General features: G+C 57.2%; 2 protein-coding genes across 9 annotated transcripts in view; both read left to right on the top strand.

The window, feature by feature from the left end:
• The first annotated feature begins 1,708 nt into the window (after positions 1-1,708).
• Positions 1,709-10,091, top strand: TMEM145 (transmembrane protein 145). 6 transcript variants are annotated; one of them, XM_082606741.1, is made up of 15 exons: positions 1,709-1,882; positions 2,649-2,723; positions 2,849-2,926; positions 3,009-3,095; positions 3,188-3,289; positions 3,392-3,476; positions 3,583-3,654; positions 3,769-3,837; positions 4,165-4,245; positions 4,332-4,410; positions 4,560-4,653; positions 5,403-5,420; positions 6,448-6,568; positions 8,621-8,827; positions 9,301-10,091. In XM_082606741.1, exons 1-15 carry the CDS (start codon positions 1,760-1,762, stop codon positions 9,681-9,683), a joined length of 1,674 nt encoding a protein of 557 aa, XP_082462867.1. In that variant the 5' UTR covers positions 1,709-1,759; the 3' UTR covers positions 9,684-10,091. The 6 variants fall into 6 exon arrangements, with proteins under 6 accessions (XP_082462867.1, XP_082462869.1, XP_082462866.1 ...); XM_082606743.1 differs by having other exon boundaries at positions 5,403-5,575; positions 9,772-10,091; XM_082606740.1 differs by having other exon boundaries at positions 5,403-5,575; positions 9,301-9,679.
• Positions 10,092-10,541: 450 nt separating this feature from the next.
• Positions 10,542-17,314, top strand: part of MEGF8 (multiple EGF like domains 8) — a 41,868-nt gene continuing 35,095 nt past the window's right edge. For 2 of the 3 annotated variants that reach the window (XM_082607086.1, XM_082607084.1), the window contains exons 1-3: positions 10,542-11,439; positions 16,592-16,755; positions 16,997-17,203. In XM_082607086.1, coding sequence (XP_082463212.1) covers positions 11,253-11,439; positions 16,592-16,755; positions 16,997-17,203 — 558 coding nt within the window. In that variant the 5' untranslated portion in view covers positions 10,542-11,252. The remainder of the gene's footprint in view (positions 11,440-16,591; positions 16,756-16,996; positions 17,204-17,314) is intronic. The other variant, XM_082607085.1, reaches the window with a different exon arrangement.

Genomic DNA, 17,314 nt, shown 5'->3' with positions numbered 1-17,314 from the left:
TCTGCCCTGCTGATGAGGGAGTTGACATAAGACCCTTGTATTTTTTAAGTTTGGTAGACACTTGCTAGTAGAGAAGGAAAAGAATATTTCAGGCAATCTAGAAATGCTCTTCTGTGGAACAGCATGTGCAAGGCCTGGAGGAAGGCAAATAGGGGATGTGGGACCATTTTCATTCAGCCTATATCCCTAGGCCATGCTGGGATCTAGAGTGAGTCACGTCTGGGCTTTGCCTATGAGAGGCTTCTGGTCTGGTGGGCACAGGAACAGTGTGTGTGCAGCATCCGGGCAGGAATGGCACATGAGGCCTGGATATGGCGACAGACTTTTTTCTTTGGGCTACAGTACATTTAACATTTTAGAATCAGTTATCTACTGTTACAAACCAGTGCGCTTGATTTGAAAAAAAAAAAATTTTGGCTTCTCTCTCAAAAGAAAAAAAGAAAGAAAGAAAAGAGAGAAAGAAACGAAGGAGAGAAGGAAGGAAGGAGGGAGGGGAGGGAGGGAGGGAAGGGAGGAGAGGGAGGGAGGGAGGGAGGGAGAGGAGAGGGAGGGAGGGAGGGGGGAGGAGAGGGAGGGAGGGAGGGAGGGGAGGAGAGGGGGGGAGGAGAGGGAGGGAGGGGAGGAGAGGGAGGGAGGGGAGGGGAGGAGAGGGAGGGAGGGAGGAAGGAAAGAAACCTGGCAGCAGACCCACTATCCCTCCTGTTAACAACTGGCTGAAGCCAAGTAGCAGAGGCTCCTTTTTTGTGGGGTCCACACTCTCCTTTGAAAGCATTTCACACACTTACGTTTCCTGCTTGGCCTCCTGACTTAGAAAGTTTTTTAAAATGATATTTTGAGGAGCAGCAGATTTTCTGCAGTGGAGGGGGAGGGATGAAGCTGGAAATGTGTTGGAATCTGATCAGGAAAATGAAGCTGAGGGGCTTGGACTGTTCTCTGTAAAGCTTTTCCAGGGCTCCCCATTGCCCAGAGGGAAACCATAAAGTCAGTACCAGGGTGTAGGGGACTGGACTGGGAGGTCACACAGCTGTGACTTGGCTGAGGTTTTATGGGAAGGAAGTGGCAATGCTGGGATTTGAGCCCAAGCAATTGATTTCAGAGTCTGCTTGTGGGTTTCTCACAGTACCACCTCTTCTGCCTCACAGCAGCTGGTTTCAGACCCTGGTAAGCAGTGACAGGGCAGGGTCAGGCAGCAGGGTGTAGTGGTTGTGGCTGAGGGCTCTCTGCCCCATCGGAGCTGTGTGACCCAGAACAAGTGGTTTGCCTACTCTGTGCCTCTGTGTCTCTGTAGGCACTTCACAGAGTGCATGGGGTTTGTGGTGGTCACAGATGGTGATGGCTGTTATGGGGGCGGGGATGGGCAGTCAAAGAGCAGTCTGGGGACTAAACTGGGGGGAGGTCAGGACAGAACTGGGGCCTGGGGGTTGTGGGCCATCCTGGGATGGCAGTCTGGAGGAGGATACTGGGCTTGGGGGAATGTGAGTTCACTTTAGGACACGGGGAGCTGGAGGTGCCAAGGAGATTCCCAGAGGGGAGGACTGAGGCTGCGGAGGCGTGGAGAGGATGGGAAAGGGGCGTCCCCTCCCCACGGGGATTGGGAAGGGTCCAGGCTGGGTCATCCTGGAGGAGGGGGCAGGGAACGCGGCTCCCGGCGGCCCCTTTAATCGGGGGCGCGCGCCAGCCGGCCCGCGCGCTCTCGCCGCCGTCGCCGGGCCGGAGTGGGAGCCGAAGCGGAGCCCGAGCTGGGGCCGGAGCGGGTGGAATGGAGCCCCCGCGCGCGCCCGCTCTGCGCCGCCTGCTGCTGCCGCCGCTGCTACTCCTGCTGCTGCTACTGCCCCCCCGCGCCCGGGCCAAGTATGTGAGGGGCAACCTCAGCTCCAAGGAGGTGAGCGCGCCGGGCCCTCCCTTGCCACCCGCCGGGCCCCCGAGGGACGAGAGGGAGGGGAGGGGCAGGTCCCGCCCCGCCCCCTGCCGTCTCTCCCGGGCGGTCCCTGAGTGCTGCGCGGGGGGTGGGGTGGGGGGTGGGCAGGCACATTGCGGGACTGGGTCTGGGTTGAGGCTGAGGGGGGCCATTGGGTCGAGAGGAGACTCGGGGATTGTAGGAGGGACATTGAGGTCAGAGTTGGGCGAGGAGGGGGGCCGGGTTGGGAGAGTCGGAGTTTGGGGTGGGGGTGGGGGACGCCGAGGTGGTGCTGAAGGGACAGCACTTTTCACTGCGCATTGAGCCTGAGTTCACACTCCTGTTCAGGACCAGGAGAGGGCCGTTTGGGATACTCCCCAGCACCTAATGGTCTCTGGGACCACCGTGAGGGCGTGTGTGGATAATTAGGGGAAAGCCAGTGGGATGGTATCCCTGATGCAAGGTGTCCAGGATGGGGATCTGGCCCTCCAGGGTCTTTCTCAGGCGCCTGGCAAATGGGAGAAGTGTTTGAAAGGAGGGGAAGAAACTTGGGGGAGGGGGCATCTGAAGGAGGAATCCTGGAACCAAGGTGAAAGGATCACAGAAGAATTTTGGAGGTGACTTGGTCCCCTTATGCTTTCTGGGAAATCAGGTATTCCAGGGTAGGGAAGAAAAGTTGGAGGGGTGTCTTTGGAGTCGAGGAGAGTTCTCAAGGGACTCAGAAGAGGGTCTGAGTGGGCCCCTTTTCCAGGACTGGGTGTTCCTGACGAGATTTTGCTTCCTCTCGGATTACGGCCGACTGGACTTCCGTTTCCGATACCCTGAGGTGAGCCTTCCCCAAGCACTCACCATTGCTAAGGCTGGATGCTCCCTTGGCTTCCCAAGGCAAGGGTTACCCCAGCTCCCTATGCTCCCCCAACCCCCCAAATCCCCAAATCTTTGGGTCTGCAGGCCAAGTGCTGTCAGAACATCCTCCTCTATTTCGACGACCCATCCCAGTGGCCAGCCGTGTACAAGGCAGGGGACAAGGTGAAGTCTGTGAGGAGGGTGTAGGGGAGGAGGGATAAGGTCGAAGCTAGCCAAGGAGTGACCATGGCCCTGCCTCCCCTAGGACTGCCTGGCCAAGGAGTCAGTGATCAGGCCAGAGAACAACCAGGTCATCAACCTCACCACCCAGTATGCCTGGTCAGGCTGTCAGGTATGGGCCCAGCCTGGGGGAATGGGCAGGTGCTGGAGGTCAAGGGCCAGGGGGAGGTACAGGGAGGCTTCAGCCTTCTTGCTCCTCCCCAGGTGGTGTCAGAGGAGGGAATGCGCTACCTGAGCTGCTCTAGCGGCCGAAGCTTCCGCTCAGTGCGTGAAAGGTGGTGGTACATTGCACTCAGCAAGTGTGGGGTAAGGGGCTGGGCCGGCCACCGGGGCCTGCCTTCTCCTCCTTGCCTTCCTGCCGACCCCTCCCTGCCCAGGGCCCCTCTTAGGCCTCCACACTCCCCACAGGGAGATGGGCTGCAGCTGGAGTATGAGATGGTCCTCACCAATGGCAAGTCCTTCTGGACACGGCATTTCTCTGCTGATGAGTTTGGTGAGCATATGGGGACCCAGGATCTTTTGTGGGAACCCAGAGCTGGGAGCCTGTTGAGGGACACCCATCCTGACTGCACGGTTTCCTCCTCCCACCAAATTGGCAGGGATCCTGGAGACAGATGTGACTTTCTTTCTCATCTTCATCCTCATCTTCTTCCTCTCCTGTTACTTTGGATGTGAGTCCGGCACGTGGGGTGGGGGGGAGAGATGGGGGAGGGGAAACCAGGTCGGAGGAGATGATCTGCTCTTGCTTCCTGTCTGTGTACAGCCTTCCCCTACCCTCCTTCCAGATTTGCTGAAAGGTCGTCAGTTGCTGCACACGACTTATAAAATGTTCATGGCTGCAGCAGGAGTGGAGGGTGAGGTTTAGAGTATTCCAACTTTTGAGTTCTGTGGGAGGAGGGCCTTAGGGCTCACATACCTGGGCCTAAGCAAGGAGGGGCTGGGGACCTGGACTCCTGGGTCTTGGGAGAGGAGGGGCTGGAGGCCTGGACTCCTGGGTCAGAGGGAGGAGGGGTCTGGGGCCTGGACTCCAGAGTTTCCTCGGAGGTCAGTGAGAGTAAAGGGTCTAGAATCCTGATGGGGATGAAGAAAGGGTTTTGGTCATCTGGATCATAGTGTTAGGGAACAGTGATGCCCTAAAGCTGCTTTCTGTCCTTTCCTCTCTCTGCCCATCCTGCCCTCAGTCCTGAGCCTCCTGTTCTTCTGCATCTACTGGGGCCAATATGCCACTGATGGCATTGGCAATGAGAGTCTGAAGATCTTGGGTGAGAATGAAGTGGGCCCGGGAGGGTGCTGGGGCTCCTCTCCAGTTTGAGCCTGTGTCTGAGCTGCCCTCCCCTCCCCGCACCAGCCAAGCTGCTCTTCTCGTCCAGCTTCCTCATCTTCCTGCTGATGCTCATCCTTCTGGGGAAGGGATTCACGGTGACACGGTGCCCAGGCTGGGGCGGGAGGGACCACTGTCGGGGGTGGGGGGTGGCTGGGCTAGGGAGCAGGGCAGAGATTGGGCTGGGGGGGTGGCTGCCCCCTCCTCTCTTGACGGCCCCCACCCCTGCTGTCCCCCCTCACGGCCTGCCGCCAGGGGCCGCATCAGCCACTCGGGCTCGGTGAAGTTGTCTGTCTACATGACCCTGTACACCCTCACCCACGTGGTGCTGCTCATCTACGAGGTCGAGGTGAGTCCTGCCTGCCACTGCTCAGGCTCTGCCCCATCCTGCTCGCCCTTCAAAGCTTTTGGTGGCCTCTTCCACCTGTCTGCTAGCCCTTCCCCACATCGCGCTCTTCCTGGCTCTCTCTCTCCCACTCTGTGGTTTTCCGCCTTCCCATCTGTCTAAGTGCGTTCCTCCCCTCTTCACCATCTCGGAGTAGCTCTCTTCCTCCTCCCTCTGTCTCTCACTGTCTGTCACATTTAATGCTTAGTGTCGTGATTAGGTTCAGGAGTCACACAGACCTGGATTCCGCTCTGGTTCTCCCACTTCCCAGCTGGCTAACCTTGGCTGATGGCCCTTCTCTCTGGGCCTGTTTCCTCTTCTGTAAAATTAGGAGGATCTTACCTACCCCAGGGGACTTCTCTAAGGCTTTATATCACCTTGACTTTGGCCGACAGTCTTCCTGCTTAGCCTCCGTTTCCCCTTCTGTGAAGTGGGGTGAAAATAAGACCTACTTCATCAAGTTGATGCAAATGGAAAAGCTTACACATGGTGCTGTTTAGCCCCCTGTGTTGGGCCCATGGTAGCAGATATATTCTCTATCTTTTCACCCTCTCTCTCTACTTCTATATGCTTTCATCTCTCTCTCTCATTCTCCTGCTGCTTCTGTCCTGACCAAGTACCTCTGCACCTTGGGTACCTGAGGGTGGGGTCTGGGGTCCCTGTGTGGAGGGTTGGAGGCCAGGGCTATGACCAGCCTTCTCCCTTGGGTCCAGTTCTTTGACCCGGGCCAGGTACTGTACACGTATGAGTCGCCAGCGGGCTACGGGCTCATCGGGCTACAGGTGGCAGCTTACGTGTGGTTCTGCTATGCCGTGCTCATCTCCTTGCGCCACTTCCCAGAGAAGCAGCCCTTTTATGTGCCCTTCTTTGCTGCCTACACCCTCTGGTGAGACGTGCTGGGGCCCCAACCTGTCCCTGCCTTCCCCGGCTTCTCAAAAATGGCTGTTCCCAACTCAAACCCTCCTCTTAGAGGCAGACGGGCTTTCAAGTTAGGCAGCTGTCACCAGAGTCTGCCACTCACTCACTTTGTAACCTGCAAAGAATTACTTTCCCAAAGTGAAAAAAAGAGTGCCTCAGGTTACTTACCCATAAAGAAAGGTTGTCAGGGGTATCTCCTGTAAAGGGTTAACTTGAGCATGCATAGGGCAACAGATGAGGGCTTCGGGTCTGGCATACAGTAAATGTCCAATAAAAGCTAGTTGTGATATTCTTTATTCAACATAACACAGCAGTAAAGTAGATGGATTCTAAGCCAGATTGCCTGGGTTTAGACCCAGTTCTAAAGCTTGTAAACTGTGTGACCTTATACAAGTCAATTAAATTCTCTCTGCCTCGGTTTCCTCACCTGTTTAATGGGGATGGAAGTTGTACCTGCCTCATAGAGTCACTGTGAGAGTTAGATGAGCGTATATATGTGAAATGCTTAGAAACAGGTCTGGCATGCAGTAAGTCCTTAATTGTTTTAATCATATGTTAATTCATTCATCAAACATCTATAGATTTCCTATCAGGTGCCAGGATTGGGGTGGGATAGAACTGAGTTAAATTCAACCTACTCCTTGCCCCCCCCTCCCCAATTTCCCATGCCAGTGGGATTCCTGTCTCCTTTTAACCTCTGGCTTCTGAAGGTCACACTGGCTTCCCTCCAGTTTGGGACCCACTTGGGACCTATGTGTGTGCATAGCAGGGTATTTGGGGCCATGGGGTGGGGTGGAAGGCAGGGACAGTGCCTCTACAGACCCAATACCTCCCCTTCAGGTTCTTTGCAGTTCCGGTCATGGCCCTAATCGCCAACTTTGGGATCCCCAAGTGGGCCCGGGAGAAGATTGTCAATGGCATCCAGCTGGGGATCCATTTGTATGCCCACGGCGTGTTCCTGGTGAGGCTGGGCATCCAGTTGGGGATGGGAAACCAATGGGTGGAGGATGCATGAGGCTCTCCATGCCTGAGCTGCCTGAACCTTCTGTTCTGAGCTCTTGATCCATTTCCTTCACTTCATCCCTTTAGTCATTCAATAGACACTTATTGAGAGCCTGCTGGCTTCTGGCAGGCTATTCCACTGTATCCCCCAGAGTCCACCCTCTTCTATTCCTCTCTCCCACTTTTGTGTCCTGGCCTCTTCCCCCAGCCCCACCCTCTTTCTTTGCCCCCCTCCCCATTTCCATCCTGACCGTGGGTCCCTAGACTCTCACTCTTCCCTTCTGTATTCCCACTGCCTTCCCTAAGCACCTTGGTCTCTCCTCCCCCCACCCCACCCCCATTCTTCCATCTCTGCTGCTCTATCACAGGAAGAAGCAACTGGGGTGGGTCAGGCTGGGGCTTCAGGGGGCCTAAATCTGAATGGCAGCAGAGGGTTTGAGCACCAAACCTCTTCTTTGCCTTGGTTTACATCCTATCTGCCCTTCTGGCTGACAGTTCTTCTGTTCATCCATCCATCCATCCATCCATCCACCCACCCACCCATCCACCATTCAATGGACACCTGTCTCGAACCAGCCTCTGTTTCATGTTGGGAACACTCACGTGCATTTATTTCGTCCTCTTGTTTAATTGGCAGAGCAACCCCAGACAGGATGGATAACCATCACTGAACCCACTAAACAGAGAGGGGAAGCTAAAGCCCAGAGAAGGGAGGTGACCTGCCAGGCTCCATGGCCTTTGGTGGTGGGGGGCAGGGGGACTTTGAACCCCATCCTTCTCCAGCAGACCACAAGATCTGGCATAAGAAGGAATCACACAGGGAAATAGGCATTGCTGAAGACCCCGGCTCCTGACTCAAGGGGTCCACCATGTATTCTTTGCAGGGAATATACTGAGCCACTGAGGGGGCCAGGTCCCGCATGTTCTACCCTAGAACCTTAGGTACAGACTCACTTTCCCGGGACAGTCCCTCTTGAGGCTCTGTTCCAGGAAGTCACAAAGAGACAGAGAGAGGAGAAATGCTGAGAACCCACCATGTGCCAGGCTCTGCACCAGTGGTTTTCATTTCCACCCTCTCTTCATCTTTCCAAGTAGGCACTGTAACCCCTTTTCTGCAGTGAGGCTCTGGGAGTTTAATCAATGTGCCCCAGATCCCACATTCAGTGAGCTGTGGGGCTGGGAGGTGGGATGCCCGTTCTGTTATACTTAACCTTCAACCAGTTTCCTTCCTAAAAATGCTCATGTTAGCTCAGCACAGCTCCACCTCTGGCACTCTACTGTTCTTCGGTTTCAGCTCCTTGTTCACTTATTCAGCAACTACCTTAGAGGGACTGTGCTGGCCTCCCGTGTTGCAGTGCTAGGGTCACACCCGGTCCCTGCCCTCATGGCCTGCCAGCTAATTCAGGAGACATCTCTGCATTCAACCAATATTTATTGAGAGCTTGTATGTGTCAGGCACTGTTCTAAAGGTGCTGGGGATTCAGCAGGGAAGAGAACAGTCAAGTACCTGCCCTCATGGAGCTAACATTCTAGAGTCTGTCAGTTGCTGTCCAATTGAACTTTCTGTGTTTATGAAAATATTCTACAATCTGTGCCGTCCCATACAATAGCTACTAACCACATGTGGCTATTGAGCACTTAAATGTGGCTAGTGTGACTGAGAAATGAAAGTTTTAGTTTAATTTTGATTAATTTAAATTTAAATAGCCACATATAGCTAGTAGCTATCATACTAGACAGAGTAGGATGCTGAAGCTTAACCATTCAGTGATAACTGGCTGATCAGGGCTCTGATGGAGGAAGCATCGGCAGAGTAGTAAGAGTTGTGATGGACGGGAAAGGTTAGAGGCCAGGGCACTGCGGGGGGGTTAGAGGAGGCGCCTAACCCAGTTGAAGGGTTTCAGGGAAGCAGGGATGTCAAGTGAAGGGGAATCCTCAGGGCCTCATGTTTATGGAGGCAGCCTGAGGCCTGGACAGTCCTTCTCCAACCTGCACCCCACCTTCGCCCCAGATCATGACACGCCCTTCGGCGGCCAACAAGAACTTCCCGTACCACGTGCGCACGTCGCAGATCGCCTCGGCCGGAGCCCCAGGCCCCGGAGGAAGCCAATCCGGAGACAAGGCCTTCCCGGAACACGTCTATGGGAACGTGACGTTCATCAGCGACTCGGTGCCCAACTTCACGGAGCTCTTCTCCATCCCCCCGCCCACCTCCTGCGTAAGCCCCGCGGCCCCGGCGCCGGAGGAGCTGCTGGCGCCGCCCCTGGAGTACTTGACCCCGCTCCCGGCCCCTCCACCGCCCTCCACGTCCAGGCGCCTGAGCCCACCCCCTGCCTTTCGCACCCCCAGAGCCCCAACGCCGCGCCGCGACCGTCCCCCGGCGCCCGCGCCCACCTTGCCGGACTGGGTCCTGGCGCTGTTGCGTACGCCCCCTCAGACACCCCGCGCGGTCCCCCCGCCGCCGGCGGCCTTCCGCGGTTCTCCCCCGCCTCCCCGGCCGCCGCCGGAGTTTGCCCGGCGCACCCCGACGCCGCCCCTTGAGTACCTGGCTCCACTGTCCAGGCGCCCCTGACTGACACCTGCGCCCACACCTCGGGAGGGGGGATCATCGGGGGAAGAGGGACGGGCCTTCGGGGCCGCATCTGCCCCCCGTGGGTCCTGGACGGCCTCTGACCCTGACCCCCCTCCCAGGCCGGGAAGCAGGTGGAGGAGACAGCGGTGGCGGCGGCGGTGGCCCCGAGGGGCCGCGTGGTGACCATGGCCGAGCCGGGCGCGGCCTCCCCGCCCCCTTCCTCTCGGTTCCCCAAGGCGGCCGACCCGAGCTGGGATGGCCCGACGCCGCCCTACCAGCCGCTCGTGCCCCAGACAGCGGCGCCGCACACCGGCTTCACCGAATACTTCAGCATGCACACGGCCGGGGGCACCGCACCCCCGGTCTGAGCACCCCTGCCCGCGCCTGCCCCATGGGCCGCGCGCCGGGCCCCGGCCGGGCTCCGGATCCCCGCTCTATCCCGGCCCCAGGGCTCTGCCAACCCCGGCCTTCCCAAACCTCCCCACCCCGCGCGCCCAGGTAGGGGTGCGTAGTGTCCCGCTCCCGACCCTTCCCCCGACTCCTGTGCCAAACGGTCCCGCGGGAGCCGCTCTCCCCGTCCCCTCCCTCAGCCCCTGCCCCGAGCGGCACCGGATTCTGGGCTCCCGCTGTTCCGTGACCTTCGGCCCCCTGGCCCCCTCCGAGACCTCTGACCCCGCCGGACCCCGGACACCAGTGACGATCGCCGGGACCCTGCCTGTGACTCTCCAGGACTCCGCGACCCCGAGCCACCGCTCCCGGGACGGATGTTGTGAAGCTTGTCTCGACTCATACCTTCCCTTGGGATCTCTGTGACCTAGGACCCGTACTCTGTCCACCCTATCTCCATCCCTCAGGTCCTTGGCAGAAAGACTCTTTTCCCCTTCTTGCCAAAATAAAGAGGATTCGTTGAGTTTTTATCTTTAAGATGGGCTCTTTTACATCTTGACAGTGCTCAGACACGGGGCTGAGCAAGAACCGTTCCAGGCTCGGGACCACAGTGCGCCCAACTGTGAAATGGTATCTTGGAAGGGGCCTGCATAACCTGACCTTTTGTTGACCCAGAATCTGGGAGCCCTGAAAATATGAATCATCATCTAGCAGAGTCCTCTTATTGTACGGCTTCTTTATTTTTACCTTCTCTTCCCCAGTTAGAGGTAGAGGCGCCCTCCAGTGGCCGACGCTTCGCTCAGCCACCTGCGCCGGGAGTTCGGGTTACGATTTTAGCCCTGCGCATGTGTGATTCTCACTTCGCTAGCCAAGGAGGTCACTGCTGCGCATGCGTTTAGGAACAAATGGGCGGGGAAGTTTCCGGAAGTCTCCCTCTGTGGAGGGGTGGGATTGGGTGCTCCGCAATCATCCCAGGGCCGCTCTGACCTGCGTCTCTGCGACTCTCGCCTCCTCTCCGTCCTGCCTCCCATCGCGGCCACTCGGACCCCGCCCTCTCGCCCTCCAAGCGGGTCTTCCCGGGGCCGCTCTGGCCCGAGCGTCCCTTCATCTTTCTGATCTGGCTCATCCGGCTCGGAAGGGAGGCGCGGGTGGGTGAGCAAGGGAGTTCGTCTGTGGTGTCCAGGCCTGAGCCCCTGAAGACTGACTCTGCCCTGGGCACCCGCTCGCGCCCCTCCCCTGGCTGGAGGAGCGTCTCTGCCGGAGGACCTTCCGCCCGGCCCGCACTCTATGTAGGCCCCCGCCGAGCTGTAGAGCCCCTTCGCCCACTGGGGACCCAGTGGTGTATAAGGTCCATTTCGGCCTGCAGCGGCCCGTTTATGGGGTCAGCCAGCGTATGGGGGCCCATGTCTATAAGGGACTCCCGTGGCCCCTAGGGGTCTGCCCCGTACGTAACGACCCCATTTACAGGGTTTTCCATGGGTCTATAAGGGCCCACCCCTCGGTTTCCAGAACCCATCCACAGCGGCGGTTCCCTTCGCGGGGACAGCGACTCCTGGACCTCCCTGGTCTACAAGGCCATGTCCCATCTATAGAGGTCGCATTTGCAGGTCTTCAAACCGGGTGGAGGGGCTTCTCCGGGTCTTTAGGACCCGTCCCTCTGTAAGGGTCAGCGCTGGAGGCAGCGATGGCCCTGGGCCGGGCTCTGGCTGCGGCGCTGGCTCTATCTTTGGCCGTGCTGGGGCCACTGTCCCCTGGGGCCCGGGCAGGGGACTGCAAGGGACAGCGGCAAGTGCTGCGGGAGGCGCCAGGCTTCGTGACAGATGGTGCGGGCAACTACAGCGTCAATGGCAATTGCGAGTGGCTCATCGAGGGTGAGTGGGGCCGTGTGGGTCACACACTGGCTGGTGTGCTAATTCATTCATTTGTGCAGTCTTGCATCCACTCACCATGTTCCCAGAACCGGTTCTGGTGCAGGCCCTTTGCTCTAAAGTGCAGCCAGCCTAGGCCTTGCCTTGGAAGGCCTTGAAGTCTGATGGGGGAGTTGCACCCGGACTCAGATGGACAATTACAAGCCAGAAGCATCAGTGAGAGGTATTCTGAGTAACCGCTAGAAACTCAGGTTCTGAGCCCAACCACCTGGCTTCAAATTTGGGTTCCATTTCTTACTAGCTTTGTGAATTTGGGCAGGTGGCTTCCTTCCTCTGAGGTTCGGCTTTCCCTCCCTGCAAGTGTGGATAGTAATAGTACTCCCCTCATAGGGCTGTTGGACTTGAATGAGAACAGGTATTTACTGTGCCTGGCACATAATAAATGCCCAGTAAATGGTCTTAGGATTATTAATGTTGTCCTTTTTTAAGTACTTCAATAAAAGCATTTTTTTCAGTCATTCATGTGCCAGACATTGTCTTTGCCTCTGGGACATAGCAGAGACCTCCACAGCCCCAGCAATCCCCGATGACTTGGGGCTTGGAATCCAGTGGGGGAGGCAAACATGTTAACAGACAGTCCAGTCCAGAGTGGTAGGGGCTGTGATGGAGGAACCCTACGGGCCTGGGGAGCCCAGAGGAGGTGCCTGACCTGTTGGGTAGGAGAGAGCAGAGAAGGCTTCCTGGAGGAGGTGTCTGAGCTGAGACCTAAAGGACCAATAGGAATCAGCCAGGAGGAGGAGAAAGTCATTCCAGGAAGCGGGAACAGCCTGTGCAAAGGCCCCATCTCTACCCTCCTGGGCTTCCAGTCTAGTGGAGGAAACAAACCCACCCCCAGGGAGTGGGAATCCCAGAGATGACATCTGACTTAGCCTGGGCTATACCTGAGACCAGAGGCGTGTGCAGGAGAGAGTAAAAGGGCATTCCAGGTAAGAAGAAGAGCCTGTGCAAAGGCCTGGAAACAGGAGGATATGATGCTTTTGAGGAGCTAGAAATCTGTATGCTAGGACACAGAATCCAAGAAGACAAACAATGAGCCAGAGGCTGGAAGGTTGGGAGGAAGCAGGTGGTGTAGGACCTTGTGATTTTTTTTTTTTTTCGGTATGCGGGCCTCTCACTATTGTGGCTTCTCCCGTTTCGGAGCACAGGCTCCGGATGCACAGGCTCAGCGGCCATGGCTCACGGGCCTAGCCGCTCCACGGCATGTGGGATCTTCCCGGACCGGGGCACGAACCCGTGTCCCCTGCATCGGCAGGCGGACTCTCAACCACTGCGCCACCAGGGAAGCCCTGACCTTGTGATATTTGAGCTGTGTCCTGAGGGCAATAGGGAGGTGAAAGAGAAATCCAAGGCAGTGGCTGGAGAAGTCCAGGAAGGCTCCCTTGGCAGTGGATGAGGAGCTGGCCTCCAGGGAGAGGTGGGAGTCCCCTAGAGGAGGTCCTGGGCAAAGGCCAGAGGTGTGACAGGGTCTGGATCGTGCAGGGCCTCCTTTTGCAGCCTTTGGAGCTTGGTCTTTGCCTGGGGACACTGGGCATCTATGGAAGGTTTTGAGCAGGGGAAAGACATGATTTAATTTACGTTTTAGAAGATCTCTATGGCTGTTGTGTGGGGTATGGATGAAGCATGTTTTGGGGGGATGAGTGTGTTTGTCCCCATCTTGGGCGCCATTCCTGTCTAGGGGGTGAGAAGAGGATGGGAAGTGTGTGTGTGTGTTAGAGGTATAAATCATTCTCCGGCCTTTAAGAGCTCCAGCCTGGTTGGGGATGGACACAGACATTCAGCCCCCGGTGTGCTCAGGGCTGAGACCGAAGGAGGTGCAGGGTTGGGTAGTCAGGCCTAGAGGAGTGAGAAGACTCTGCTGGGGGTCACAGAGGAGGAGCCACCAGAGCAGTGTTCTGAAACATACATAGGAGTTTACCGGGTGAGAAAAGGGAACAGCCTCTAGGAAGACAAAAGAGGGGCTGGTGGGTCTCCGAGCCATGTCTAGGCTTGTCTGGTCTGGCTAAACTGTTGGCTGGGAGGAGCGGAGGGCACCAGAAGGAGGGGAAGAAGGGCCTTGAATGTCATGCTGAGCAGCTTGACTTTTCTCTTGGGATTGATGGGGAGCCAAAGGGGGATTTTGAGCAGGAGTGAGGCATCGCTCTCAGGCTGGGTGGGGGGTGGACTGGAGACTTGGTGTGCTAGTCTTGTGGGAGAGGATGAGTTCTGAACTGGGGCAGGAACTAAGGGGGTGGAGAGGCACGGAAAACACTGAGAGATTTGTGAAGTTTCACCAATGAGACATGGGGGACCAATTGGCTGGATGTTGGGGTAAGAAGGAGGAGTCCAGGAGACTTCTGGACCCCCCTTGAGCTCCCATCCTTCCCAATGTCCATCACCTCTAAGAACCAACATGCTCCCCCATCTATTAAAAAATAAGCAACTGACCCACTTACTTTTGTACCGTGTTCACACTTCATTGTGCCCAGTCCTCATAACATCCTCGTGAATAAGAGGCATATGCCTTTGAAAAGCAGGGGCATTTAGGTCAGATCTCTGTCCAGGATGGCTTGGGGGTTAGGCCCATGTTGGGCAGAAACAGGAGGACTTGAACTTCAGGTGGAACTTGGGGAAGGCAGATGGTGAGCCGGCCCCTGGTGGGCACTTGTTGTGATTCTAGGAACAGAGCTTTATAGTTTGGTTGAGGCTGGTAAGATTCTGGGAGGTCTGGTTGCCTGGCCTGGCTGAATTGTTCTTCTGCGTTCTCCAGACCACAGCTCGGGGTCTGTGTGTGATGTTCTTGGGGGCTCTGGCCAGAGCCTGAGGGAGAGCTGCCAACTTCAGTATTCTGTCTTGTGCATCTCTTCCTTCCTTCATCCAGTATTTCCTGAGCCCTTGCTCAATACCAGGCCCTGTGCTGGGCAGTGTCGGGGAGGGATCCCCAAGACGAGTAGGCCCAGGCCCTGTCCTGTGGGCCTCCTAGGCTGCAGCGGAGACACACCTGGACACAGGTGGTCCTGGCCCAGAGGAATGAAGGTCGTATTGGAAAGTGAGAACCTAGAGGGGCACCTAACCCAGCCAGGGGGCATCAGGGAAGGCTTCTTGGAGAAGGTGGGGAAGTTTGCTGGCAGGAAGGGAGAATGTGCTCTAGACAGAGAGAGGAACTTCTGCACAGGCCCAGCTCCTGATAGAGCTGTAAGCCGTGGGGTGATGTGAGACAAGTTGAGACTCCAAACACCAGGTTAGGGAGCTGGACTTTCACCTGGAGATGGTGGGGAGCCATGGAGGGCTTTTGAGCAGGGGAGGGTAAGGGCCAGATGTCGAGCTGGGGAGATCCCTCAGGGACCCATGTCAGCACAGGCCAGGAGGCCAGGAAGGAGGCTGGATCAGTGGTCCTGGTGAGGGAGGACAAGGCCTGGGCTGGCGTGTTAGAATCACCATGTGGGATCTTCATACCAGCCTTGGTGGCTGAGGAGAATTATCCCCATTTTACATCAAGGAAACTGAGGCCCAGAGAGGCCATGGAACTGGCGCAAGATCACACAGCTCGGGGATAGTGGACGAGCATCTCCAGTATGCAGATGAGTGTACTGAGGAGCATGGGTAAAGGGGCTGGCCTAGGGTCAGGAGCACAGCTGAAACCCAGGTCTCCTAGTCTCCCTAGCCCACAAGCCTTCCCTGAGCCCCTAGTGGGAGACGTGGGATGAGAGAACCTCCTGCAAGCAGGACCTGGCAGAGAGCAAGAAGAGCGACAGTGCTAGGAGTAGGAGCATTACGGGGTGCTAGGCCCTGTCATAGGTACTTTAGGTGCATTATCCATTATGGCCTCCCATGTGGTCGCAGTCAGACCAGGGGGAACTGCAGTCCTCTGAACACTCACCTGGGCCGGGCATCCAAGAAAGCTCCCTCACAGGGCTGGCAGTTGATGCCGGCTGTCAGCTGGAAGCTCAGCTGGGGATGACAGCTGGGACGCCTACACATGGCCCCTCCAGGTGACTTTGGCTTTTCATAGCATGACAGCTGGGTTCTGAGGAGTATTCTACGAGGCCCAGGTAAAAATTGCAGGCTTCCTCTGATCTAGCCTCGGAAGTCCCAGAGCATCACTTCTGGTGTGTATTGGCCAAGCTAGTCTCTGAGGCTCTTCCCAGATACAAGGGGCCGGGAGTCAGTCATCATCTCTTGATGGGATTAGTGGCCAAGAAGTTTGAATCGATCAGAGTGATTATATCCCCATTTTATGGATGAAGAAACAGATCCAGAGAGGTTAGCTGACTTGCCCAAGGTCACACAGCTAGTGGCTAGTAAGTGGCAGAGCCAAGATTGGAGCCCAGGCAGTCTGGCTCCAGAGTCTGTGCCCTTAGCTATTATTCAATACAATAAACAGAGAGAAGAGACCCTGGGTGGGGGCAGAGAGGAGCTGTGGTGCTCCAAGTTTCAATCTTTGGCCAGGGGGAAGAAAGGGACCTCTTCCCTGAGAGCTCTGTTGAGCCTGGAACAGGGGACCCTCACAGAGGCCCTTTTCCATCTGGGAGTATGCCTCTCTGCTCATGCCTGGACTGACCCTCAGGCTTGGACATGTCTGAGGCTCAAGAATAAATGGGGGGCTTCCCTGGTGGCGCAGTGGTTGAGAGTCAGCCTGCCGATGCAGGGGACACGGGTTCGTGCCCCGGTCCGGGAAGATCCCACATGCCGCGGAGCGGCTGGGCCCGTGAGCCATGGCCGCTGAGCCTGCGCGTCCGGAGCCTGTGCTCCGCAATGGGAGAGGCCACAACAGTGAGAGGCCCGCGTACAGCCAAAAAAAAAAAAAAAAAAGAAGGAAGTTCTGTGTGACCACTGGGATGGGGTTCCTCTCTCTGCACTTCAGTTTCCCCATCTGAATAGTAGGCGGTGTTCAGCTGTAATTTCTTCTTTGAGCTTCTGTCCCTCTTGCTGTCGCAGCTCTGACCCCCCTGGGCTGTGAGCCTGGGAGCCCCTTGAAGGCAAGGCCCAGGTCCGACTCATCTTTGGGCCCCCATCCCAGCGTTACGAGGAGCAGGGCTTGGTGTTTGTGGGGGCGCTGCATGGAGGCATGGGGAGAGGGTCCGCATCTGAGCCTGGCTCACCTGTTCTCACCGCTCAGCCCCGAGCTCCCAGTACCGGATCCTGCTGGACTTCCTTTTCCTGGACACAGAATGCACGTATGACTACCTGTTCGTGTATGATGGTGACTCCCCCCGCGGGCCCCTGCTTGCCAGCCTGAGTGGGAGCACCCGGCCTCCGCCCATTGAGGCTTCCTCAGGCAAGGTTGGTGGGGCCCGGCTGCGGGGCTGTGGCTGGAGGATCTGAGTGGAGTGTGCAGGACAGGGGGGCAGATACACAGAGGGAAACAAAAGGCGGGGGGACTTGACATCAGTCAGAAGGATACAGGGACAAAGAAAGGTGGAGGGAGACAAAGAAAGCAGATGGGGACCCCAGGGTGGGGTGGGGGCAGGAGTGGAGCCCCTCCCAGTCCAGCCCCAGAGCCCTTCCCACCTTGTGCCTGCAGATGCTGCTGCACCTCTTCAGCGATGCCAACTACAACCTGCTGGGCTTCAATGCCTCATTCCGCTTCTCCTTGTGCCCGGGGGACTGCTACAGCCATGGGCAGTGCCAGCCCTCAGGGGTGTGTGTCTGTGAGCCGGGCTGGGGGGGCCCTGACTGCGGCCTGCAGGAGTGCCCAGCCTACTGTGGCAGCCATGGCACCTGCGCCTCGGTGAGCCTGCCCCCAGCTGTGTCCCCCTGGGGCCCTGCCCTGTGATCACAGCCACCACTCCCATGTCCTAGACCTGACTCTGCCCCTGCCTGAAACAACCCCTGCCATCCT

This window comes from Mesoplodon mirus (genome assembly GCF_964341445.2).
Source record: "Mesoplodon mirus genome assembly, chromosome: 19".
Classification (NCBI taxonomy): domain Eukaryota; kingdom Metazoa; phylum Chordata; class Mammalia; order Artiodactyla; family Ziphiidae; genus Mesoplodon; species Mesoplodon mirus.
This window is presented reverse-complemented; position numbering and strand designations above follow the sequence as displayed.